This window comes from Annulohypoxylon maeteangense (assembly GCF_022496945.1).
Source record: "Annulohypoxylon maeteangense strain CBS 123835 unplaced genomic scaffold GGS22scaffold_12, whole genome shotgun sequence".
NCBI lineage: Eukaryota > Fungi > Ascomycota > Sordariomycetes > Xylariales > Hypoxylaceae > Annulohypoxylon > Annulohypoxylon maeteangense.
The window spans coordinates 433,524-457,330 of NW_025953259.1; the positions used below are offsets into that span (position 1 = coordinate 433,524).

The 23,807-nt window shown below is 47.6% G+C and overlaps 5 protein-coding genes across 5 annotated transcripts; 3 read left to right on the forward strand and 2 right to left on the reverse strand.

The window, feature by feature from the left end:
- Nucleotides 1–192: 192 nt before the first annotated feature.
- GGS22DRAFT_167011 (acyl-CoA N-acyltransferase) lies at nt 193–2,436 on the forward strand. Its single transcript, XM_047961933.1, has 3 exons — nt 193–554; nt 615–893; nt 951–2,436. Exons 1-3 carry the CDS (start codon nt 542–544, stop codon nt 2,156–2,158), a joined length of 1,500 nt encoding a protein of 499 aa, XP_047817278.1. The 5' UTR covers nt 193–541; the 3' UTR covers nt 2,159–2,436.
- GGS22DRAFT_167012 (pyrroline-5-carboxylate reductase) lies at nt 2,437–3,967 on the reverse strand. The gene is made up of 2 exons (XM_047961934.1): nt 3,487–3,967; nt 2,437–3,423 (listed from the first exon to the last, which is right to left on the reverse strand). Exons 1-2 carry the CDS (start codon nt 3,548–3,550, stop codon nt 2,519–2,521), a joined length of 969 nt encoding a protein of 322 aa, XP_047817279.1. The 5' UTR covers nt 3,551–3,967; the 3' UTR covers nt 2,437–2,518.
- A 395-nt stretch (nt 3,968–4,362) lies between these two features.
- On the forward strand, nt 4,363–5,810 carry GGS22DRAFT_30896 (CTD kinase subunit gamma CTK3-domain-containing protein). The gene is made up of 3 exons (XM_047966767.1): nt 4,363–4,790; nt 4,948–5,124; nt 5,194–5,810. The coding sequence occupies exons 1-3, from the start codon at nt 4,629–4,631 to the stop codon at nt 5,644–5,646; spliced, it is 792 nt and encodes a 263-aa protein (XP_047817280.1). The 5' UTR covers nt 4,363–4,628; the 3' UTR covers nt 5,647–5,810.
- Nucleotides 5,811–6,498: 688 nt separating this feature from the next.
- On the forward strand, nt 6,499–7,902 carry GGS22DRAFT_30898 (6-phosphogluconate dehydrogenase C-terminal domain-like protein). Its single transcript, XM_047966768.1, has one exon. The coding sequence runs from the start codon at nt 6,680–6,682 to the stop codon at nt 7,727–7,729; it is 1,050 nt and encodes a 349-aa protein (XP_047817281.1). The 5' UTR covers nt 6,499–6,679; the 3' UTR covers nt 7,730–7,902.
- A 136-nt stretch (nt 7,903–8,038) lies between these two features.
- On the reverse strand, nt 8,039–8,834 carry GGS22DRAFT_167015 (ClpS-like protein). The gene is made up of 2 exons (XM_047961935.1): nt 8,517–8,834; nt 8,039–8,449 (listed from the first exon to the last, which is right to left on the reverse strand). Exons 1-2 carry the CDS (start codon nt 8,736–8,738, stop codon nt 8,129–8,131), a joined length of 543 nt encoding a protein of 180 aa, XP_047817282.1. The 5' UTR covers nt 8,739–8,834; the 3' UTR covers nt 8,039–8,128.
- Between the last annotated feature and the right edge of the window lie 14,973 nt (nt 8,835–23,807).

Here is a 23,807-nt window from a genome sequence, read left to right on the forward strand (position 1 = left end):
CGATTTTCCATTTTGAGCGGTACCTTTTTATGTATTGCGCTAATCTCAAAAGGGGCTTAGATTAGACGCCAAGGTCCGAACGATCTGACTTAGAACCTTGGAACCTCTTTTACCCTGGATTATTGGCCCGTGCATACATACGCTGTGCTGCTGCCATGATCCACTAAAGGCAAACGCGCCGCTTCCATCATTAGAACGCGACACGCAGATCTTGGGAAGCGCAGCGCGTTAATTGTTCAACGACGACTGCCTTCTTACTATTCAAACTCTTTCCTTCTATTAACCATTGATTCTCCAGGCGCATACGATCAAATCGCATCATATCACCTGGTGCTTCTATCGCATTTTCTTCTCTTTTTAATTCTGTCCACAACAATCCCAGAGTAGCCTATCCTACAAACGGCTTGCGTCGTAAGCTTCTAAGGCTATCTATCGCATACACAGCCGACCACAAATTTGGTCTTCCACATACGAGCCTATCCCACACCACCCATTCCCAGATCGTCGCCAGTAGGCTTTGTCCAAAGCATTGTCCAACAAAATGGAAGACGAATGTATGTGACCTTATTCACACGATCCAACGAAAAAAAAAAATGAGCTGACATATTTTATAGGGATGGTGGATGCCAACGAGGCAATCACGCTGTCGCTCGTGCGACCCGGACCGGCGCTGAACTACACTAACATTGTAAGCTTCAAGCCGAAATTCACATACCCCATTTTTGGCGAGGAAGAACGTATCTTTGGTTACAAGGGTCTGAAGATCAACATTCGCTTTGATGCTAGGGACCTGCGCCCTCACTTTTCGGTAGCATCATCGCGCAAGTTTACCTCCGTTGGCGATGTTGAGGCACTGGATGTGAAGGAAAAAATGAAGGAATATTTACCAGGTGGTATGTCAACTTTCCATTGTAATAAAATATACGCTGCGGCTACTAACAGCCTTTTAGTCGCATTCCAGTCCAACACAGGGTACGAGCTGAATCTAAATGTTCTTCCTGAACCATGGTCGCCTCCGGGAACTTTAGTGGATAGGGTCGAGAAGAATGGGGAAGTCTACGAAATCTGGCACGGAACCTTAGCCATGCCAGCTGTTCATCAGATGATGAAGCGCATCCAGATCGCTGTCCTGTTCTACATTGAGGGTGGTTCCTACATAACCGAACTAGATGAGACCGATGAATCGGAGTCTTATCTTGCCCGATGGTCCGTATACTGGGTGTACAAGGTTGAGACTTTACCGAGCCCAGATCCGGAACTCTTGGTTAAGTTCCAATACACGTTTCAGGGCTTTGCGACAACGTACAACTTTTGGATGTTCCAGGGTTCAACGCCGCCATCCTCACCCGATGCCAAGAAGGATAATGATTCCTTGGAACTCTCGAAGAGTGATTCTCATGTCGATATGATCCACCGCATGCGAATTTCCCAATTCTTGATCCTCCCCCCTTTCCAGGGAAAGGGTATCGGCTCTTTGCTTTATAGCACATTGTTCAATATTGCTATGAAGTCTTCTACGACGGTAGAAGTAACAATTGAGGATCCTAATGAGGATTTTGATCTCTTACGAGACTTGTGCGATATTAAATATCTGCGCCAGAACGTTCCCGAGTTTGCCGAACTGGAGGTAAACACCGATATTCCTCTTCCTGAAAAGGGTGGTCTGTTGCACAACAACACCCAGGTATCTCTTGGCAATGGAAGCCGCTCCAACGAGGGAATTGTAAATATGAAGAAGCTAGAGAGTATCCGAGTCAAGAATAAGATTGCGCCACGACAATTCTCCCGACTCGTGGAGATGCAACTCATGTCCAAGTTGCCCGATTCTGTCCGACCGCGATCTGACCCTGAAGTCAAGAAGCCAGCCGCTTCGAAAAGCGACAAGCACCAGTACGATCTCTGGCGTCTTCTTCTCAAGCAGCGCCTCTATCGCCGCAACGTCTCCATCCTAGGAGAATTCGAGATTACTGAGCGCATCATCAAGCTGAACGAGACCCTCGATAATGTCGAGTGGGAGTACGCTCGAATTCTCGATCGCCTTGAGCCGAAAGCTGTCACCTCCAGTACAATCGCCATTGTTAGTGGCAAGAGAAAGTCCAACGGTGAAGCTAGCTCAGAGAATCACTCGAGCAAGAAGGTACGAATTTCAGACGAGTAAAAGGGCTATGCATAGCTTGAGCACTGCTTTGGGTGTGATTTCCGGTTGGTCATGTGGCATTGGAGTTTAGGTTGGCTCTATGATACCTGCTTTGCATTAACGTTCCTGGGGGGGTTTGGCATGTCTGGAGGAGATTTGGGTGGTTTTCATAGTCCCAATTCCTGGGGATATTGGAGGACATCTGGGCACAACTCTAGGCTATAATGCCATTCATTTGCACATTTGCAGACACCCGTAAATGAGAGGACATAGTCCGAATAAAAGTTTGTTGATTTAATGATCTCAACTGTGATTCTAGTCTATTTTCAAACGCCGCAAACTCCATGCAATATACACATTTAGAGGTAATCCTCACTCTACCTAGGTGCCTTTTCCAAGCTGGCTAGCAACGACGGCGGCTTCTTTCACTGCTTTGGCGACAGTTGATCGTACCTTTCCCTCCTCGAGTACCAAGAGACCCTCGATGGTGCATCCACCTGGTGTGCTGATCCTGTCACGAAGCAGGGCCGGGTGATCTCCGTTCTGGACCAACGCAGCACAACCCTTCATACTCTGAGCTGCCATTCTCTGAGCCTCAGCTCGTGGTACACCCAGAGACACTGCGCCGTCGATAGCAGCTTCGAGGACGAGGGAGAAGAATGCTGGACCAGAGCCGGCGAGTGCTGTCGAGGCATCCATGTTCTTGGCAGGAAGGTAGATAACGTCGCCGATACGCTTGAAAATCCAGGTCACAAGGCTGGAGGTGTGGGGAGGTAAGGGGGGAGTGGAATTCGCGATTACGGTCATACCTTGTCGGACCATGCTGGCTGTGTTAGGTAGGGCTCTTACGATTCTGCATCGTCCGTCGACCTCAGGATCTTTCTCGGGGACGGCACCGTGTAGAATCTTCTCGATCTGGGGAACAGTGATACCGGCGCAAATGCTGATCATGAGTTTACCGTGGAGAGCCTTGGCTATGCCCGGCTCGTTCAATAGGTCTTCAACCATGTAGGGTTTGCATGCAAGGATAATAACCTCGCTCTTCATAACTGCGGCAACATTATCCTTCTGGACCACCTTGACGGAGGAACTATGCTCCCACAGAGCCTGCTTGACTTTCTTTGCAGACTCGGGTCGGCGCACGCATGCGATGAAGCGCGAGGGGAGACGGGCGGGGACCTCGTCCGCAGGGGTACATCTTCCGGTAGGCGTCTGCAGTGGCTTGGGACCGGACATTTCCTGCAGGGAACTTAAGATTCCGGAGAGAATTGCGATTCCCATGGTACCTAAGAGAGGTCAATTAGCTGACTGCAGATTCGTGTGACGTGAGACATCAAGCAGAGACATACCGCAGCCAAGAACTGCCAAGGTCAGCTCCGGGGCACTATGGTCGTTATGCGTGAGGGCCAACATCTTGTCGATTGCTGTCCGTAGGTGTATGTGGATTAATGATCGACGATCGTCAAAGAGGAATTGCTTGCAACCGAATTGATTAGGTGTTTGGATTTAGATTTGGTCTTGGTTGGGTTGAAAACACCAAGAAGTCAATCGTATAGGTATAACTAACGGCAATGGCTGCCCAAGCTAAAAAGGGAGGTTAAAAAAAAGAAAGAAAAGAAACGACCAGACTAGGAGTAATTTCTTATCCCTCTCTACGAAAACAAGAATTGTATATAAACAAATCAACAGACTAAACAAGAAAAAGCACGTTCCACTGCATCACAGGACACTTGTCACGTTTCCCCCAATAGTAAGCTTAAGTGTTTAATCTTCACGAAGAAGAACCGCTTCAAACTCGATCAGATTCTTCTTTTCATTCTCGTGCTGATGATTCTAAGGTACTAAAAGTTCCGTATCCATTTACCGAAGTGACACCGAGTACCTAGCCTGATCTGCCCGTTGACGCTAATCTTCACCGTTAACCTTATTTGCCTTAGTGTCACAGATAAAATCCCTGCTTGACGGGTAGTTGCTTCCTACAGCAGGTACCTACTCTTAGGGGTGCAAAGGTTCGACCCAGAAATTAATTGGTACTGTATTGGGCATCTAATATGCTAAATTCGATACCTGATAGTGATCTGTCCGCTAAGTTGTAGTGGATAATATTAGTTTGTGGTACAAACTCGTACAGTATGTACAAAAGTTTTTCTTGTACCTACCGTTCGTTCTTGCCTTGTACCATCTTGTACTTTCTTTTTTTTTTTTTTTTTTCGTTCAGCACAGTATTGAAAGACAGTCGCGGGGCAGACTTTTCTATCTTATCGTGATCCCTGCCTTTTACATGAATAGGTACTGGGGTGCAGTAGCTCTTGGGAACTTAAACTTCCCAGCCTTAGATCTTCAGCCTTGTCTTCGTCCGTACCTCTTTACACACTTCTATTCTCAATCGTTCAATTTACTTACACACACACACACATACCCTCTCTCCACTTAGTAAATTGGTTTCTTTTACGAAGACGATCACGCTACTGTTCTTTTCTACACATTTACAATGGCGGCTGTAGATCCTTTCGAAGTGCGAATGCGCTTCAGTTCTCAACTGCAACACTTGAATGCCAGCACAACGTCAGCCCAGAAAGCTGCCCAGTACGCTCTCAAGTACAAGGACATGGATGAGGATTTGCATTCATGCATTCTGGAGCAACTTGAGAAGGTAAGTTTTTTTTTCTAACTTTTATCTTCTATTAATATTTGATATCATTCATGCTCCAATGCTACTATTGTTTCTATGGGTCAAGACTCATGGATTGAAACCGAATCTCGTACTGTCAGCGTGTCTAAGTTAAACGTCTATTAACCTTCAGTCTTAGACAAGCATGAATACCCGAGCCAACATCATGTACTTTCTCGAACACCTCTTAGAGATGGCATCAAAGGAACGTCAAAATGACTACGTGCGCATGATGCAACGCGATATCCTACGTGTTGTTGATGCAGTCTGTCCCGAAGATGGTTCTGGTGCTGCAAATGTCAAGGTTGTCCGAAAGGTACGTATTAAATCTGAGGTGAAATCGACTTGTATAAGATATTAATCTAATATTTATCATTATTTACAGGTGTTGCAGGGTCTAATGACCAAATCCGTCCTGCTCGAGCAGACCGTAGTCGAGATCGAGGGCTGCTTGAAAGAACGTGATACGTCGGCCGATATTGGTTTCTCCTCACCCGCTAATGGCGATGACACGACTCGATCTCGCAATACCAATGGCGCCTCAACCGCCAATCGCCTCGACAAGCGCCAAATTGAGCAACGCATCGAGGAGGATAGAGAACGACACAAGCGCATGCGTGAGAGTATGTGGGCTGTCCCCGGATCGCTAGAAGAGGAGGCTATGAAGATATACGAAGAGACCAGCGAGTACGGCGAAGATGACGAAACCTTTGGTCGTGAGGAGCGGGAAGAATTCGTGCGAGAAGCTGAGGCGAACAAGTGCGATCACATTCGTGCAAAGGAAGCTGCCGAAGCTGCTGCTATGGCTGCGGGAGGCAACAGGACCTCGTCGCACTAGGAGGCGGCAGCCTTGTCTCCCAGCATCCCTAATGGCAACGGCAGCTCCGAATGCGACGCCAACGATGAGCGCAGCAACGAGCCTGGTGAAACGCGCAGCGACCAACCTTCTGAGGAAGCTGACGACACGCCCGATAGTATACCTGATGGTGGTAACGATGGCCAGCCCGAGAAAGAGCCAAATGGCGAACCACAGGACGAAAGTGGTGATGAGCATGGCAGCGAACATGAAAGTGACTCGAGCGAACTCACTGATGAACCAAAAGGTAAACATGCCTCACATAATTATCGTCGTCGACAAAAAAGACGCGTTCGTCGCTCTATTAGAATGACCATACCACCTTGGGTAGATAACCCTGATCCAAGGTATAATAGGCCGAGAGACCGTCAACTTAGATCTCGAAGACGTTGTAAATTACAACGTGAAATAAAAGCCCAGTACCGTAACGACCAAAGGAAGGAGAAGAGAGAGTGGGCCGAGAAGAATCCCGCAGCCGCCAGAAAAGAAGAACGCGCCCGCATTAGAGAGGACAGACGATGGAGGGAAATGCATCGACAACGGCAGAAGGCAGGGGAGGATACGCATTTGTACAGGAAGAGGTCGCATTTGCATCCCGGCCAGGATGATAAGTGATTTATTCTGAGGCGTTTAAGGAAAGGGGCGGTATTCTACTGCCCGTGGCGTTGGGGTCATTTTAAGGGGAGTTTGTGTCATATCGCATAGCACTTGATAATGACCCGAGGCGTGGAAGGCGTACGTGATTTTCTACATAGCATGTCTGGCCTGATCATGGAAAATTAGGCAATGGGCACTTCATGAATGATACCTCTATGAATTTGATTTCATCATACGTAGCTTGTTTTTCTTGCCCATTACCTGCATAGTTTAATATTGGGGCGTATGGCTTCTTCCAGTTATACCCCTACCTTACCTACCTATTTAAGCGATCGGAATGTCCGGAACCATCCCTTCGATTCCCGCCGCGACTAACTAAACAACCTCCCACTTCCGCACTTGCGTTCTTGAACTAGCTATGCCGAAAATATTGCTCTTCGGCGCTGGCTCCCTCGGGATTCCTTACGCGTGGGTATTATCTAACGCTATAGGGCAGGATAACGTCACCGCGGTCTGCCGGTCTAACTACGCCGAGGCGTCCCGCAATGGCTTCACCGTCCACTCCAAACTCTGGGGCGAGAACCTACACTTCAAACCGCGTGTGGCGAACTCTGTTACCGAAGCTGTAGAGCAGCTCGCGGGCGATAGCGATAATGAGAGTGGTGGCGAGAAACCCGTTTTCGATTACGTGGTCATAGCCGCTAAAGCCATCCCCACCACCCCGTCTACCGCGCAGCTCATCGCACCCGCGGTCACGGAGCGGATAACAGCTATCGTGCTCATCCAGAACGGCATCGCTATCGAAGAGGAGTACGCTACGCTGTACCCCAATAACCCGATTCTCAGCACCGTGGCGTACTTCCCTGCTACACAGGTCAGCCCCGGCGTTATCCAGCACCGCGAGATCGAAACCCTGAACGTGGGCACGTATCCCGCGGACGCGGAGGCCGCGCATAAGAGGGCTGCGGAACTGTTCGTGGACTTGCTTACCAAGGGCGGGGCTACGGGGAAATTACACGACGATGTCCAGCGCGAGAGGTGGGGGAAGTTGCTTGTGAATGCGGTTTGGAATCCGACGTGTGCGCTTACGAGACTGCGGGATAGGCAGTTCATCGAGGCGAATCGGAGCTTGGATTTAGGTCTGGATTCGGTTGGGGGTGGGATGGGGGATGGGTTGGGGTTTATTAAGGAGGTTATGCTGGAGATTGCGGCGGTTGCGCAGGCTTGTGGGTATGCGGATGTCAATGAGGAGTTGGTGGATTTCCAGATTCATAGGGCCGCGGTGAGGGATTTGCCGGGCGTGCAGCCGTCGATGCTGGCGGATGTGAATGAGGCGAAGAGTATGGAGGTTGATGCTATTGTGGGAAATGCGGTTAGGTTGGCGAGGAGGAAGGGGGTGAACGTGCCGATGTTGAAGACGATTTACTTGCTTGCTAATGGGTTGAGTGAGGGTTTTAAGGGGAAATAGGGGTGGGCTGGTTGGTGGTACGGTTGGGGATGTCCGTTGGGTGGCTTGAAGTTGGAAAAGGGGGTAGTAGAATTCATGAAGACCCCAAGCTTTTTAGATAGTATGATTATAGATTCAAGAGAAATAGGAGAAGTTGTAGAGACCTTCTTATAAGACATTGATCGAATAGAGAATTACACTGATCGCTAAAGTGCCCCTTTCCCCAGTAATATCACGAAAGGTCTCTTGATAGAACTTATGCAGATTCAGAATGGATAGAGCAGATAGGGGTGACTAGAATGAAGGTTATTCACTGTTGACAATTTCTCCTACTGTTGTTTAGGGTCTTCGTATTGTTATACAGTATATGTTATATGTATACACATCGGTGTTTAACTTCTTTTTTTGAGGATAGATCGATTAGTCCATAACGACAACAGCTCCTAGCTCCTTCATGGTAGCCATAATCTTCTCGGCCTCATCCTTTGGTACTGCGTCCTTCATCATCTTGGGCGCACTCTCCACGAACTTCTTGCTGTCGACCAAACTCAATCCTAATAAGCTCTTGATCTCCTTGATGATCTTCGCCTTCGAAGCTGGTTCGAAGGATTGCAGCTTCACGCTGAACAGAGTCTTCTCCTGAGCAGCCGGCGCAGGCTCGTCAGCCTCTTCTACAACAGGGGCGGCGACTGGGGCAGCAGCAAAGCCTCCAACAGGTAAATCGGGAATGTTTAGTCGCGACTAGAATTAATTATTAGCAAGCCGCCTCGTCGGCTCAATGGTACAAAATAGACATGGCAAGGCCAACCTTTAAGCTGGAAACTAAATCGGCGGTCTCAAGAAGAGTTAATTGGCTGATTTGGTCAACGATACCGGAGATCTTAGGGCTCGTAGGCGCTGCTGTCGTCTCGTGCCGTCGCTGTATCGTGGGGGTTGTGGTCTGGATGAAGGAAGCTGAGGTTCGGAAAGAAGTGCTGGGGCGAATTGATCGCGCGCAGCTTCGAGCCGCATATCTGCACGGTGCTGACATCGTTGAAAACTTCCTTCGTGGTCCGAATGCCGAATTGACTCTTTTATAGACGGTAAAGTTCGTGATCTCTTTTCAAAGATTTTCGATTCACGAATTGTTGAAGCTCGGACCTTCTCTGTCATTAGCGGGACAAGTGGGGCCACTACCCTAGCCACCATCGGCGATAGACAGGTCCGATCCGGGTCTTCACCGCCTAAATTTAAAGAAACGGCAGAAAAAAGTTACGGCGATCTTTAGCTGCTATCGATTTTACTGGACCGTTTTGGTATCGATCTGAGTGAAGTCGATGAAGAATCTACACATTTTCAACACAATTTTCATATTTTCGCAGTGGCCATGGCGGGGATCGATATAAGCCCGCAGCGGGCGCAGCTATTAACAGAAACGAAGCTGCTAGACGAATTACCGCCCGATTTATTAGAGATAATTCGTGGACAGACCCCTGGAGACTTTCTTGATTCCATCGCTTCAGCGGCACTGATTCCTCGAATTACGGGTTTGATATTCGTTCACTTTGAAAACGTATTCGCCGACGTATGCGCACGATGGCTACTAAAGCCTCGAGTTTCGGGCCAAGAGGATCGAATTATTGCTTCTTTTGCGAGAATCCTCCCATTTGCGCCGCATTTATCTGTTTTCTTAGAACAGTATATAAGTGAGACTTCACTTATACGTGATCCGGGTTCACGACCTTTCCAGATGAACTCATTGGATTCCCTCGAAACACGACGACCTCATGAAGCGGAATTGTTACAGAATTTACTTGCATTCTGGAGACTCCTCAATTTTGACAAGAGGACATTTGGTCAATTAGTCCTACCATCTAAAATTCAAGCTCTATTTAACCATGATCATGCGCTGGTCAGATATCTTGCTATTAGGGTGTTTTGTTGCCAACTTGATGCCTCGGATTACAAACTAGAGGAACTTATTCGCAAGCACATTAAAGAAGGCGATTCTTTAATTGGGGAATTTGACGGGGTTAAGATTGACTACACTTTTCTCTCCCTACTTGAACGTCAACGAGCCGATAAGTTAGATAAATCTCGACTTAGGTTACAGGCCGAATTCGATAAATTCACCGGGGAGTCATTGCCTATCCAGAAATTCACTAAGTTGGTTGCCCAGTATAATGCAACAATTCTTCCCCGACCCAATGGCGAACCTCGTCTACCTTCTAGTCTGGTCTACACCCAAACCACCTTAAATAATCTAGAAAATCTCGCTCAGAATCTCCAAAAAGCAGGCCCAATACTTCTGCATGGATTGCCTGGATCTGGGAAGACATCCGTTGTGCATGAACTTGCCCGCGAACTCGACATGGAGTCCAGTTTGGTGACATTACACCTTAACGAGCAGACCGACGCCAAAATGCTCATTGGATTATATTCTACCGGTTCCAAACCTGGCTCATTTTCGTGGAGGCCAGGCGTCCTTACTACAGCAGTCCGCGAGGGTCGATGGGTCCTAATTGAGGACCTGGACAGGGCTCCAAATGAGGTTATGAGCACTCTGCTGCCACTGGTTGAGCATGGAAAACTTTTGATTCCTAGCCGCGGAGAAACTGTGGAAGCTCCAAGTAGTTTCCGATTATTTGCAACTGTTCGAACTACTCGAGGGATGAATGGGCACGAAAATCTTCCTAGTATGCTAGGCCAACGGTTTTGGCACTTGTCGAGCGTAAAGATTCCTCCGCCTTCCGAACTTGAGCAGATCATCGTTGGAAGCTATCCTCTACTACACAAATACACGCCTACAATAATGTCAGTCTACAAGAGACTTTCAAATTTCTCACTAACGACTAGTGCTGGACGAAGCACCGTGGAACGATCAGTTACGCCTAGGGATGTTTTAAAGTGGTGCCGACGTCTTCAAGAAACCTTGGTGGCATCGGGCTGCAAGACTGGTGATGAACCCATAAATGAAACAACAAGAGATTGGATGTTCATGGATGCGGCCGATTGCTTCTGCGGCAACCTCCCCAAACCGGAAGCAAGAGCTGCTCTTGTCAATTGTATTGCGGAAGAGATGCACCTATCTAAACAACTCATGGAGCATTATCTCAAAGCTCATGTCCCGCAGATAGACGAAAGCCCTAGCAATCTTAAAATCGGAAGGGTCATGTTGACTAGAAGGAAATATGCGAATAGAATAGTAAAATCCAAGAAACCCTTCGCTAGCACCAGTCATTCCAGGAGACTACTCGAGCAGATTTCAATGGCTGTCAAACTGCGTGAGCCAGTACTTCTCGTAGGTGAAACTGGTATTGGAAAGACAACCGTCATTCAGCAACTTGCTGAATCTCTTGGCCATAAGCTAGTGGCCGTGAACTTATCACAGCAAAGCGAAGTTGGCGACCTTCTCGGAGGTTTCAAGCCGATAAATGCGCGAAGTTTGGCTGTCCCTCTAAAGGAAGAGTTCGAAGATCTATTCGCATCAACCGGAATTTCTGCTTCAAAAAACCAGAAGTATATGGAGCAGATCGGAAAATGTACCGCCAAAGGACAATGGACAAGGGTATCCAAGCTCTGGAGAGAAGCGCCAAAGATGTTCAATAAAATTGTTGGCGACCTTCAGGCTCAAGCTGAAGCTCGTAGTAACGAAGACCCTGACGGCGGGCCGGCTGCGAAGAGACGCAAAGTAGTATCAAGATTACAATCGTTGATTGACTTGAAACCACGATGGGAAGCCTTTTCTAAGAGCCTGGATCAATTTGACGTACAAATATCAGGGGGCTCGGGGAGCTTTGCATTCGCATTCGTTGAGGGTAATATTGTGAAAGCCGCAAGAAATGGAGACTGGGTATTATTGGATGAAATAAACCTGGCCTCGCCAGATACTCTGGAAAGTATAGCAGATTTGCTTTCTTCAGGTCCCAATGATGAACCATCAATCCTCCTGTCGGAGACTGGCGATATTGAACGTGTTAAAGCGCACCCAGATTTCCGTATATTTGGGGCCATGAATCCAGCAACAGATATTGGTAAACGAGACCTTCCAATTGGCCTCAGATCACGGTTCACAGAATTCTACGTCAGTAGCCCAGATAAGGACCTGAAGGATCTTCTCACTATCATTAAAGCCTACCTTAGTGGAAAAAGTGCGAAGGACGAGCAAGCAGCCGACGACATTGCTAGGCTTTATCTGAACACCAAAACGAGAGCAGAGGAGAAACGTTTGGTCGATGGGGCTAATGAAGTACCTCATTTCAGCTTGCGAACATTAACTCGTGTTTTGAGCTACGTTAATGATGTTTCTCCATTTTATGGTCTCCGACGAGCCCTATATGAGGGTTTCTCAATGGGTTTCTTGACATTACTAGACAGAGCCTCCGAGGAGACACTTGTCCCACTGATCCACCATCACCTACTTGACAAGCATGGTGGTGCTAGGTCATTGCTCTCGCAACCTCCTAGACACCCTAATGACGGAAAACAATACGTCAAGTTCGTGAACAAGAATAAAGACCGCCAGTACTGGCTACTCCAGGGAGATGAAGCTATTATTGATCGAACTGACTATATCATCACGCCTTACATCGAGCGTAATCTCCTGAATCTAGTAAGGGCTACATCGACTAGGCGTTTTCCGATTCTTATTCAGGGCCCCACATCTGCAGGAAAGACGAGCATGATCGAATATCTTGCGAATTTTAGCGGGAACAAATTTGTGCGAATAAATAACCACGAGCATACCGACCTCCAAGAATATCTCGGAACCTATGTCTCTGATGCTGATGGCAAGTTACGTTTCCAGGAAGGCCTGCTAGTACAGGCTCTGCGACAAGGACATTGGATTGTGCTCGATGAGCTTAATCTTGCGCCAACTGATGTTTTAGAAGCGCTGAACCGTCTCCTCGATGACAATCGTGAATTGCTTATCCCAGAGACGCAGGAAGTTGTGCGCCCTCATGAAAACTTCATGTTATTCGCGACTCAAAACCCACCCGGTTTATATGGGGGTCGAAAAGTTCTTTCTCGTGCCTTTCGCAACCGATTCCTCGAGCTTCACTTCGACGACATCCCAGAAGACGAACTCGAGATAATTCTACAGAAGCGTAGTTTATACACTGCTCCCTCCGATTGCAAGAGGATTGTTAATGTATATAAGGAGCTCTCAAGGCTACGGCAGATGAGTCGACTGTTCGAGAATAAGGACAGCTTTGCAACATTGAGAGATCTTTTCAGATGGGCTCTGAGAGGGGCTGAGACCAGAGAAGAAATCGCAGTTAACGGATTTATGCTTCTTGCCGAGCGAGTTCGAAATGAGGAAGAGAGGCTTGCTGTCAAGAAAGTTATCGAGACCGTTTTCAAAGTCAAGATCGACCAAACCCAGCTCTACGATATTCATAATTCGCCATATCTCCGAACACAGCCGCCCAACAACGGCCAGGGTGTAGTATGGACTCATGCTATGCGCCGCCTGTATGTCCTTGTCGCAAGTGCACTTCGTCATAACGAGCCAGTACTTCTGGTTGGAGAGACTGGTTGTGGCAAAACGACGGTCTGCCAACTTCTTGCCGAATCTCTTGGCAAGGAACTCCATATCGTCAATGCTCACCAGAATACCGAAACGGGCGACCTCATCGGATCCCAACGACCAATTAGGAACCGAGGTGCTATTGCGGATGTGTTAACCCAGGACCTCATCAATGTTCTGCAGCAGCTTGGACAGGGTGCGGAAGACAGCTTAGAACTCTTATTGGAGAAGTACCACGCCTTAGATGAATCAACTCGATCCAGGATACCCCTTGATTTACAGCATAGAATTTCCGATAACGAAATCAAGAGTAAAGCTCTTTTTGAATGGGCCGACGGAAGTTTGGTTCATGCTATGAGAGATGGCCAATTCTTTCTTCTTGATGAAATATCTCTGGCAGATGATTCTGTTTTGGAGAGACTAAACTCTGTACTGGAGCCTCAGCGCTCGTTACTCCTTGCAGAAAAGGGTATTGACGATTCTTTTGTCAAAGCGTCTGACGGTTTCCAGTTTCTGGCAACTATGAACCCTGGTGGCGATTTCGGCAAGAAAGAGCTTTCACTAGCACTGAGAAATCGGTTTACCGAAATATGGGTTCCGTCATTATCGCAAAACGAAGATGTGCTTCAAATTGTCTCCTCGAAACTCAAGCCCGGGCTTCAATCTTGCTCCAGGGTTATCGTTGAGTTCTCTTATTGGTTTGGTCAGAATTTTCGGTCTACAGCTTCAACTGCCTTCTCAATTAGAGATATCCTAGTCTGGGTTAAGTTCGTCAACGAAAATCCCGGTCAAGATGTGGCATCTTCGGTGATTCATGGCGCGGCAACTGTTTTCATCGATACTCTTGGCGCAAACCCATCTGCATTAATTGCGATCGATCCTAAAAGCATGGACACCCAACGACAAAAATGTTTAGATAAGCTGAGTGAACTTCTTGGGCGCGATGCAACAATGGTTTACCGAGCGCCACTGGAATTAATCATTAAAGATAACGAACTGCAGATTGGTGGCTTTTCAATTGAACGAACTGCCAATGAGAACTTTGAAACAGGGTTCGCTTTACATGCACCTACTACCAAGCTCAATGCGATGAGAATCATTAGGGCCTTGCAGGTTCAAAAGCCCATTCTCTTAGAAGGTAGCCCAGGTGTAGGGAAAACGACACTTGTTAGTGCTCTTGCCCGAGCATGTGGGCGACCTTTAACAAGAATCAACCTTTCTGACCAAACTGATCTTATGGATCTTTTTGGAACTGATGTACCTGTCGAGGGAGCCGAAGCCGGCCACTTTGCGTGGAGAGATGCACCGTTTCTCCGTGCCATGCAGAATGGAGAATGGGTTCTTCTAGATGAGATGAATTTGGCATCGCAGTCTGTATTAGAAGGGTTGAATGCCTGTCTCGATCATCGAGGAGAAGTCTACGTTTCTGAGCTCGACCAGGTCTTCAAGAGACATCCAGACTTTCGCCTTTTCGCGGCGCAGAATCCACATCATCAAGGCGGAGGAAGAAAAGGGTTACCTAGCTCCTTTGTTAACCGGTTCATCGTCGTGTATGCTGATGTATTCAGCGAAGAGGATCTCTTGCTGATTGCCCAACACAACTTCCCAACGATTCCCGCTGAGACTGTTCGACGAATGATTAATTTCATCTCTAACATTGAAACGCGCATTTTTATCGAGAGAGCTTTTGGGTCCCAAGGTAGTCCATGGGAATTCAATCTCCGTGATACTCTGCGGTGGCTACATCTCCTCACTTCTCCTGACCCATTGCTTGGCACTGGCAAGGTCGATGATTTTCTAAACATAGCAATTCGGCAACGCTTCCGGACAGAGAGGGACAGACTCGAGGTAGATAACCTTTTCACTGAAGCATTCGAGGTGCCACCGAAAGGCCACCAACTATATCATAACATGTGCTCCTCCTCATTTCAAGTTGGACTCGCACTGATGCGGCGGAACGAGCTCGTTCAGCCTTCACAATTTCCTAGCATGGATATTATACCTCGGCTCATGGAGATGGAATCTATTTTGATATGCATTAAGCAAAATATCCCGTGTATCCTTGTAGGACCGTCGGGAAGTGGAAAGTCAATGCTCTTACAGCACATTGCTGCATCGTCTGGTAAACCACTTGTTACATTCCCTATGAATGCCGACATAGATGCGATGGATCTCGTCGGAGGGTTTGAACAATCCGACCCTATGCGCGATATTAACACTGCAGTGAATGAGCTTAAGGAGGCTTTACAGTTGTCAACTGTGGGTTCCTTGGTTGAAGGTGTCCCAGGCTCCGCAGTCGATTTGTTGACTTTCCTTACCTCTATGACGGACCAGGTCAATGAGCGCCAAGGCCTGTTGTGCCATATTGAAAATCTCCAAAGTCAGATCTCAGCAGATACAGAGCTAGCAGCCATGCTTTCCAATGTGCGTACACTTCTTCAAAAACCTGGCGGCATCACAAATCCCAGATTTGAATGGTTAGACGGGATAATTGTCCAAGCTCTTCAGAAAGGCCATTGGCTTGTTCTCGACAATGCAAATCTTTGCAGTGCATCTGTCCTCGACCGGTTGAACTCCCTGCTCGAACCAGATGGTCATTTGATCATCAATGAACATTGTGGTCCGAATGGTGAACCCCGAGTTATCAAGCCACATCCTGATTTTAGGGTATTTTTAACTGTAGACCCCCGCTACGGAGAACTCTCACGAGCAATGAGGAATCGCGCAATTGAGATTTACGTCGAGCCATACAACTCAGTTCCGGCAGCCTGGAGAAGTCGGGTTGCTGAAGTAGAGTCGAGTTTGAAAAGATATGAACTACTTTTTTCGGCATCGTCCATTGATGCGAACTACGGAACAATATTACGATCCGTAGCCGTGGATTCTATATCTTTGAATGATCTACCTTTGCATGGAAAGTTCAGGGATAGTTTCCAAGTCATTCAAAATGCAGACAGCTCATTCCCCAAGTCACCTGTCATGACCGACGTCCAAAATGCCCTCCGCCATTTGTATGGATCACTGTCGACTATAGCGCCTGGTCTTGAAAACATGCAGGTGAGTATTCTTGTGTCAACCCATTAAACAAACTACCTAGTAACTAACGGTTCTTCAGCCAATACATCCCTTGCAAAATTCGGCGATGATCCCGCTACTTCAGGGGCAATCATCTCAGCTTCCGTACTGGCTAGCTGCTTGCTATGAGATATATATTGACATTATCCAAGCTTCGAATCAAGTAGAGATAGAAAAGACTCGCGGAGCCGGTAGACAGATATCGCAACTAAATCGGTTCCAGCGTTCACTTGTTTCTGGTAGTGTTGCTGCTGTATCGAAGGATTCCACCGTCGGGGCTGCCAAGTTCGCCCTGGGCGTCCTGCAAGAAATGGATTCATTTTTGCGCCCCTTTTTCTTGAATCCAGGCTCGTGGAAAGTGAGTATCAGCCAATTCAAATATGGATTCTATAAATGCTAATAAGCCTAGGATCTAAAATACTTCTGTCGAGATCTTATTCATTACTGGAAGAGGACGATTGGATATCTTACTGCTCCTCAATTCGACGAAGCGTCTTTCCAAGCTCATTTGAGCATCGTATCAAATGGCCTTGCCGGCTATATGTCTAGTCCTACAAGTGGCCAGACACCTGAATTAGCTTCACGTATTCTCAAGGGATTGGATGAATGCTTTGTTTCCGGATTCAAGTTGTCAACGGGCCTAAGCATGGAGGCCCTTTGGAAGGTCTTGAGGCCAATCCCAATCGGCAATAAGCCACTCTTGGACAATATCTGCCGCATGGAGCAGCTGGCTTCCCAGTTCGACATGGTCAAATGGCAGCCAAAAGCTACGCCGTATGATCTGGCTAAAACAATCGACTCCTTCATCAAGGTATATCGACTTATTAGGCTAGGGGGACTCAACGTAGAAGATCTCTTGGCGGCGTTGAAGCTCGAGATTGACCAGCTTCTGAGCAAGCTAAGCGACAACGACGCTCCAGTCCTCCCATTCATGGCCGCCCAATTCGAAACCATGAGACAAATAGTCGTGCTCGATTGCATGTCACGCCATGTCGACCCGCCACAATCGTCAAATGAGATGGCCTTACTATCTGCTATTCCACTTGTCACCCAGATGCGTGTCAATGGTGCCTCTGATACGTCGAAGCTCCTCTTATCAATGGAGAATCTATCTAGCGACGACAGCCATCAGCAGCACTGGGACGAGAATCTCTCTGCAAAGATCATATCTCAGATTGAGGCCGTCGACTCAACGAACCTCATTTCCTTGGCCTCTCTCGAAGCAGAATTACCAATCCTAGCAAAACAAGTCTGCGCAAATACAGAGGCGATCGTGGCTGATAGGCTTGATAAATTTACCGAAGTACTCTGGCAACTCATGATGGACGTAATGAACGTTTATGATCCATTGTTAGCCACGAAATTCAGCTCGATTCGCAACGCATACGCCACACCGGATAGGCCTTTTGATTTATCGGATGATGTCTCTAGGCTTGTACCCGATATGTTGAGACATGTCGAATCTCAGATTGCTACTGACCATTTGATTCCCGCTCTCGCGTACTGGATTGGATCTAGAGATTCTACAAATCGCCGCGCTTTCCTCGCAATTGCCTGGGTTCATTTTTCCCAGGCCTTAATCAAACTCTTCGTCCCCGACAAGGCGTATGATCCGCAATTACGTCCGCAACTAGAATTAGAAAGTTACGAAGAACTCCTACGAGACTTGCAAGAGAAGCTCGAATCACTACGACAATTTGAGAAATTCAGCACGGGCCAATCTACAAGTCTCCGATGCGAATTAATAGAAGAGGAGATTGCAGCTTTGGGACCTTCCCCTAGCGCCGTTGAAGCTGTGTATCGCCCTGATGATTCTGAGCTTCCGAAAATTCAAGCGGAATTCAAGAGTTTATTGAATGCTATTCTCAACCTAGATATTGGTCCACTTCTCGTTCAACATTGTTCAGGCTCGGACGTGGCCACGCAACAATTGCATGTCATTCATGAGAACGTGTCAAGGATCGGGTTCCGCTTGAGCCAGAAGTATCGCGCATATGATGATATTGTCATGCCTGTTATCAACATGATCCGTTGTCTGGAACTCGGACTGTATCTAGCACAAGAGGCCAGTTCTCAAAGTTCAAGTCAGAATTCGTCGTCAAGAACATTGCTCAGTATATCACCTTTCCTCGGCGGAAAACTTGAGGTCTCAGCGACCCCATCAATCTCATCTCACAGCTTTGAGATTATCAATTATGCTAGCATGGTTACGGCTGTAGAAGGCTTGCGTGGACTAGAGACGATCAAACAAAGTACATTTCAAGCGATCCATTCGTTGTACGACCAATGGGCACAGAAGCTTGAAGCAGACAAGAAAGCTGAAGAGTCAAAGCAAAGTTGGTATCGCTACCGGGGTGGTATGACTGAGGAAGAGGCAGCAGAACAAGAAGAGTTTGATGAGCTGTTCCCAAGTTTCGAGGGCGATGACGAGAATCACCAGGCGACGAAACCCAAGATAGGCGACGCTCGAGCGCTAGCTATTAAGTTGGCGAAGGTGCATAAAGACATTTTCCTCGCACCGCGAGACGCACCTGAGAGCATCATGAGCCTCAATAAGCTGCTTGCTACCAAAGCGTCAGCTAACATCGACCGTAATATAGAGGATAAGGATCTACTCCCAGCTACATTCTTAGCTCTAGATGAGAAGTTACAAGAAATAAGTTCCAATACTTGTTCGGCCGACTATAACTTCTACACGGATCGCAATCTTCCCGAGGCACGGAAACTTGTCATTTTAGTTAATGAAATCCGTGCTAGCTTTCGCCAGCTTCAAAAGGTTGACGAGATTGGCCATCTGCAGCCACTGATTGATGTGGTGGCGTCGTGCGACAAAGTTCTCCAACTTGGACATTCTGACCCACTAGCCGCAATGATATCGAAGGTTGAGCAGCTCCATGCCTTTGTCTATGAATGGCAATTTGGTGGCTGGGCTAGTAAAACGTATGGCGTGTTGACGTTGTACAACCAATTGACAGATTTACTTGTTAGTTGGCGACGTCTTGAGCTTTCTACATGGGGCAAATTATTTGATATGGAAGTCAAGAAAAGCGAAGAAGATGCCAGTTCCTGGTGGTTTATTGCTTACCAGGCTATCATCGCCGTACCATTAACCCTAGCTCAAGCTGGGGAGGATCTTTCGCAACATGGTGCCGGCCTTCTTAATGAATTAGAAGTTTACTTTTCGTCTGCAGCCGTTGGACAATTTGCTAGCCGACTTAAACTTCTTAAGCAACTCCACAAGCAACTACAGCTACTCGCAACAGATTACCCGTCGATGTCGGTAATACGGGATGGCCTTCAAAACTTTATAACCTTTTACTCAAGGTATACGAAGTCTGTCGAGGATCGAATACGCACTGGTAGAACTCCCCTCGAGAAGAAGATGAAAGATGTTCTCCTCTTAGCAAGCTGGAAAGACACGAACATCGCTGCATTACGAGAAAGCGCCCGCAAGTCTCACCAAAAACTTTTTAGAATTGTGCGAAAATTCAGGGAAGTGCTTGGTCAGCCTATGAAGCCGATCATTGAAGGTGGCTTGCCGGACGAAACTCTTGGCGAAACTGCACCCGCGGATATCCAGGCAAAGACCGTTTCTATTGACCAAAATGCGATTGACTTGTGCTCTCAAAATATTGCTAGTTGGAACGATGACTACCGAAGGTTGGCCAATGTCCAAAAAACGACTGAGATTATGAGCAGATTAAGTCGAATCCCAGAGACTTCTCTGGATGCCAGCGAAGCTATTGATGATTTCCTCTCTAACCTAGAGTCGTCGGCTCTTGAACTCCGCAAAGAAACACCTGGTGTCCTTAACGAGGAGAATAAGGCCTTGATTAAGCATTTGAAGTCACGTAAACGAAAATTATTCGCGGAGACGCTTAAAGAAGCGAGGCAAATGGGAATTCAATACAATCTCGGCACCGATGTTCTATCCCGACAAAACTCCCTCTCCGTGGTGCTTGCTTTGTCAGAGGCACTGGATCTGCAATCATTCGAGGGACATGAAGGGACAGATTACTACTTCCATAAAATGCTTGATCTCGCACCTCGGGTCAGAGCTGCTTCTCAAGACCACTCAGATGATCTGACGGCTGCAGAGATTGATAGGAGTGTCGGATTACTTGAGGGGTTGATTCATATTACCCTAGGCCAGAGGCATGACCTGGCGAAAGCAATTGGCGCCTACAACGCATTATCAACCCGTTCAATGCACATCAACTCTGTTAGCAACCTAAGAAGAGGCGACGAAGTCAAGACTAAGACGCTGTCGGGCAATCACGAGAGGGCTTCAATTTGGCTAGTCCAGATCATTAAAGTTGGTATACATCTCATTGGGCTACATAGTAAACTCGGAAACGTCGACAACAAGGATATCCTCGACTTGCTCAATGCCTGGTTAGAAAGAATCAGCAACCTCGCTGTCCAATGGAGCTCACTTCCCACTCTACCAAATTGGCTTACTTCGCTTAAAATGTCGCAGTTGGAAGCCTCTGTCAATTCATCATTCAACGAATTCCGAGATGAGTTGGATGAAGGGTGTCGAACATGGCCGACATTAGCATTCTTGCTTGAGCAAATTCGGCTTTGGACTATCATTGATGAGCAGTCAATGTCTACTTCGCACTTGGCAACCAAACAAATCGATACAATCCTCAACGCGGTAAAGAACCTTTGCGATAGTGTCCTCGTTACCATTGAGCAATTCAAGAAGACAATCGCCAAATTGCCTACTTCACAAGAGGAAACTGGATGGCTGATCAAATACAACGAGACAATGATTGCCTCTTTGCGAGTTCTCCGCATGGACAAAATTGACAAAACTATTTCGGAGATTCTAGCTCTTTTTAGCCAAGTTAATTTAGATGACGCTTCCATCAACAACCTCTCGACGGCGTTAATAGCGGTCGTTGCTCCTATTATAAACCAGTACCAGGCTACTTGCAATCAATCGATAAAAGCGTTCTCCCGTGCCCATGGAAGCGCTTGCAAGCTTGGTTATAAACTGAGCAAGAGCTTTACTCAACTCGCGTCCCAGGGATTTTGCACGCCCCAAGAAAAGTCCGACGAAACATCTGGCGAGTCTGGGCAGCTCGAGAGCGGTACTGGTCTTGGTGATGGAGAGGGCGCCGAGGATATCAGTAAGGATATTAAGCCCGACGAAGACTTGTCTGAGTTGGCGCAAGAACCAAATAAAGAACCCGGCCAAGATATGGAAGACGAAAAAGATGCTGTCGATATGGCTGACCAGGAACTTGAAGGTGATCTCGAAAGCATAGATGGCGGCGACGACAAAGAGGACGGTTCGAAATCTGGTGACGAAGATGAGAGTGGCGATGAGATGGACGAAGAAGCCGGCGATGTCGATGATCTGGATCCTTCAGCCGTCGACGAGAAAATGTGGGACGGAGAAAACGAAGAAGAAGCGGATAAAGATCAACAGGGAGATAATACCAAGGGCCAGCCGAAAAAAGATGAGCAGGTAGCCGCTGATGCGCAGCCCGATACTCAAGAGATCGAACCTGGAGAAGATGAGGAACAGGGTGATGAAAATATGGATGAAAATCTTGCTGCGGAAGAAGAGGAAGATATCCAACAACAGGATGAAACCAACAAGCAAGACCAAAACGTCCAGGAACAAGATACCTTGGCGTTGCCTGACGACATGAATATTGACGGAAATGACGATGATTCGATGTCTTCAATCAGCGATGACGAACTAGATAAACTATCAGACGTGGACCAAGAAGAGACGGATGAGAAACGGATGAACGACCAGGAGAGTGAAAATGGCGAAGACACTGAGATGGACACGGTACCTGCCGACACGGGAGATGATAATGAAGAATTAGATGAGAGCGCAGAAAAGGACGAGGCCAATATCCAGGAGGACGAGGACGCTGACGAGGAACCGGAAAACCCAACGGAGGAACGTGAGATGGCTGGATTGCAGTCTAATGACGAAGTTAATGCGAATAATGAGGACGTTGCACCGAGCGATGTGAAGGGTGGTGGGCAAGACCAGGACCCAAACCAGCCCGAAGAGGCCAATGGCGCGCAAGACAATAATGCCCAGAGAGAAGACGGGGAAATGGGCGAAGATGCAGCTGAGCAAGAAACATCCGCTGGTAAGAAGGGTAGCGTCTCACAAGCTCAAGAGCAACCTGCTCAAACAGAATTCGACGATGCCAAGGATTCGTCAACACCTCAACCTTTTAAGGCTCTTGGAGATGCTCTAGAAAAGTGGCATAGACAGCAGCGGGATATCAAAGAAGCTCAAGAACAAGAATCCCAAGAACGACCGCCAGATGCTGAACAGGAATCCGCCATTCGAGAGTACCAACATATTCAGAATGACGAGTCTGCCGCCGATACTCAAGCGATGGGTACCTCCAATGAGGAACAGAAACAACAAATTGACGAATCAATGGCAATCGATGACGAGGATCAACCTGCAGATGACCGGATCATCCCTGAGGATGAGATAGAGATGGACGACGCTGATGGAGATAAGATGGATACGTCGGAACCTCTCGACCATCAAAATCAGCAAGATACAAAGAAAGAAGATAGGCCTACCGGAGTGTCAACTCACCAAGGTACTTACAACCGAGATACGACACCTCCTACGGATGGAGAGTTACTTTCAGAAGAAGTCGAAGAAGAGATTCTGGAGACATCCACACAATTATCCATTACTCACCTGTCAGAGCCAAATACAGACCTCAGAGATTTTGATCAGGCGATGCACCAGTGGACCTCTTTCCAAGGCAAAACTCATCCTCTCTCGCTATCTCTAACCTCCCAGCTACGGCTAATTCTGACACCGTCTCAATCGACAAAACTATCTGGATCCTACCGAACCGGAAAGCGCCTCAATATCAAGCGTATCATTCCCTACATTGCCTCTAGCTACAAGAGGGACAAGATCTGGATGCGTAGAGCTATTCCGACTAAGCGCGCTTACCAGATCCTGCTCTGCGTCGATGATAGCAAGAGTATGGGCGAGTCTAGCTCCGGCGAATTAGCGCTCGAATCCCTCGTCATGGTGTCACGCGCTCTGACTATGCTCGAAGTCGGCCAAATCGGCATCCTCGGCTTCGGAGCCAACGTGTTCATGGCGCACGAGTTCACGGAACCCTTCGCATCCCACGATGCCGGCGCCAAGGTCCTACAGAAATTCTCGTTCCAGCAAGACTACACGGACATCCAGCTCCTCATCAAACAAACAATCGAACGCTTCCGCCTCGCGCGCCAACAAAGCACAAGCCGCGGCTCCGAGGACCTATGGCAACTAGCGCTCATCCTCTCCGACGGCCTCACCCCCTCCGCGGCTCACGAACACATCAATATCCTGCTCCGCGAAGCGATGGAGGAACGCATCATGATTGTGTTCATCATCATGGACGACACGACGAAAAGTTCTGATAAGCAGAGCGTGGTTAATCTTAAGAAAGTCCGGTTTCTGGGCAATGATGAGATTCGTACGGAGTTTTATCTGGATACTTTCCCGTTTAG

Excerpts from the sequence above, each read along its gene's own strand:
- GGS22DRAFT_167011 (XM_047961933.1), top strand. Across the intron at positions 894-950 it reads GAAGGAATATTTACCAGGTG|TCGCATTCCAGTCCAACACA; the intron begins GTATGTCAACTT and ends ACAGCCTTTTAG.
- GGS22DRAFT_167012 (XM_047961934.1), bottom strand. The coding sequence starts at position 3,550 with ATGTTGGCCCTCACGCATAACGACCATAGTGCCCCGGAGCTGACCTTG. Across the intron at positions 3,424-3,486 it reads CTTGGCAGTTCTTGGCTGCG|GTACCATGGGAATCGCAATT; the intron begins GTATGTCTCTGC and ends GACCTCTCTTAG.
- GGS22DRAFT_30896 (XM_047966767.1), top strand. The coding sequence starts at position 4,629 with ATGGCGGCTGTAGATCCTTTCGAAGTGCGAATGCGCTTCAGTTCTCAA. Across the intron at positions 4,791-4,947 it reads TTCTGGAGCAACTTGAGAAG|ACAAGCATGAATACCCGAGC; the intron begins GTAAGTTTTTTT and ends CTTCAGTCTTAG. Across the intron at positions 5,125-5,193 it reads ATGTCAAGGTTGTCCGAAAG|GTGTTGCAGGGTCTAATGAC; the intron begins GTACGTATTAAA and ends CATTATTTACAG.
- GGS22DRAFT_30898 (XM_047966768.1), top strand. The coding sequence starts at position 6,680 with ATGCCGAAAATATTGCTCTTCGGCGCTGGCTCCCTCGGGATTCCTTAC.
- GGS22DRAFT_167015 (XM_047961935.1), bottom strand. The coding sequence starts at position 8,738 with ATGTCAGCACCGTGCAGATATGCGGCTCGAAGCTGCGCGCGATCAATT. Across the intron at positions 8,450-8,516 it reads ATTTAGTTTCCAGCTTAAAG|TCGCGACTAAACATTCCCGA; the intron begins GTTGGCCTTGCC and ends AATTAATTCTAG.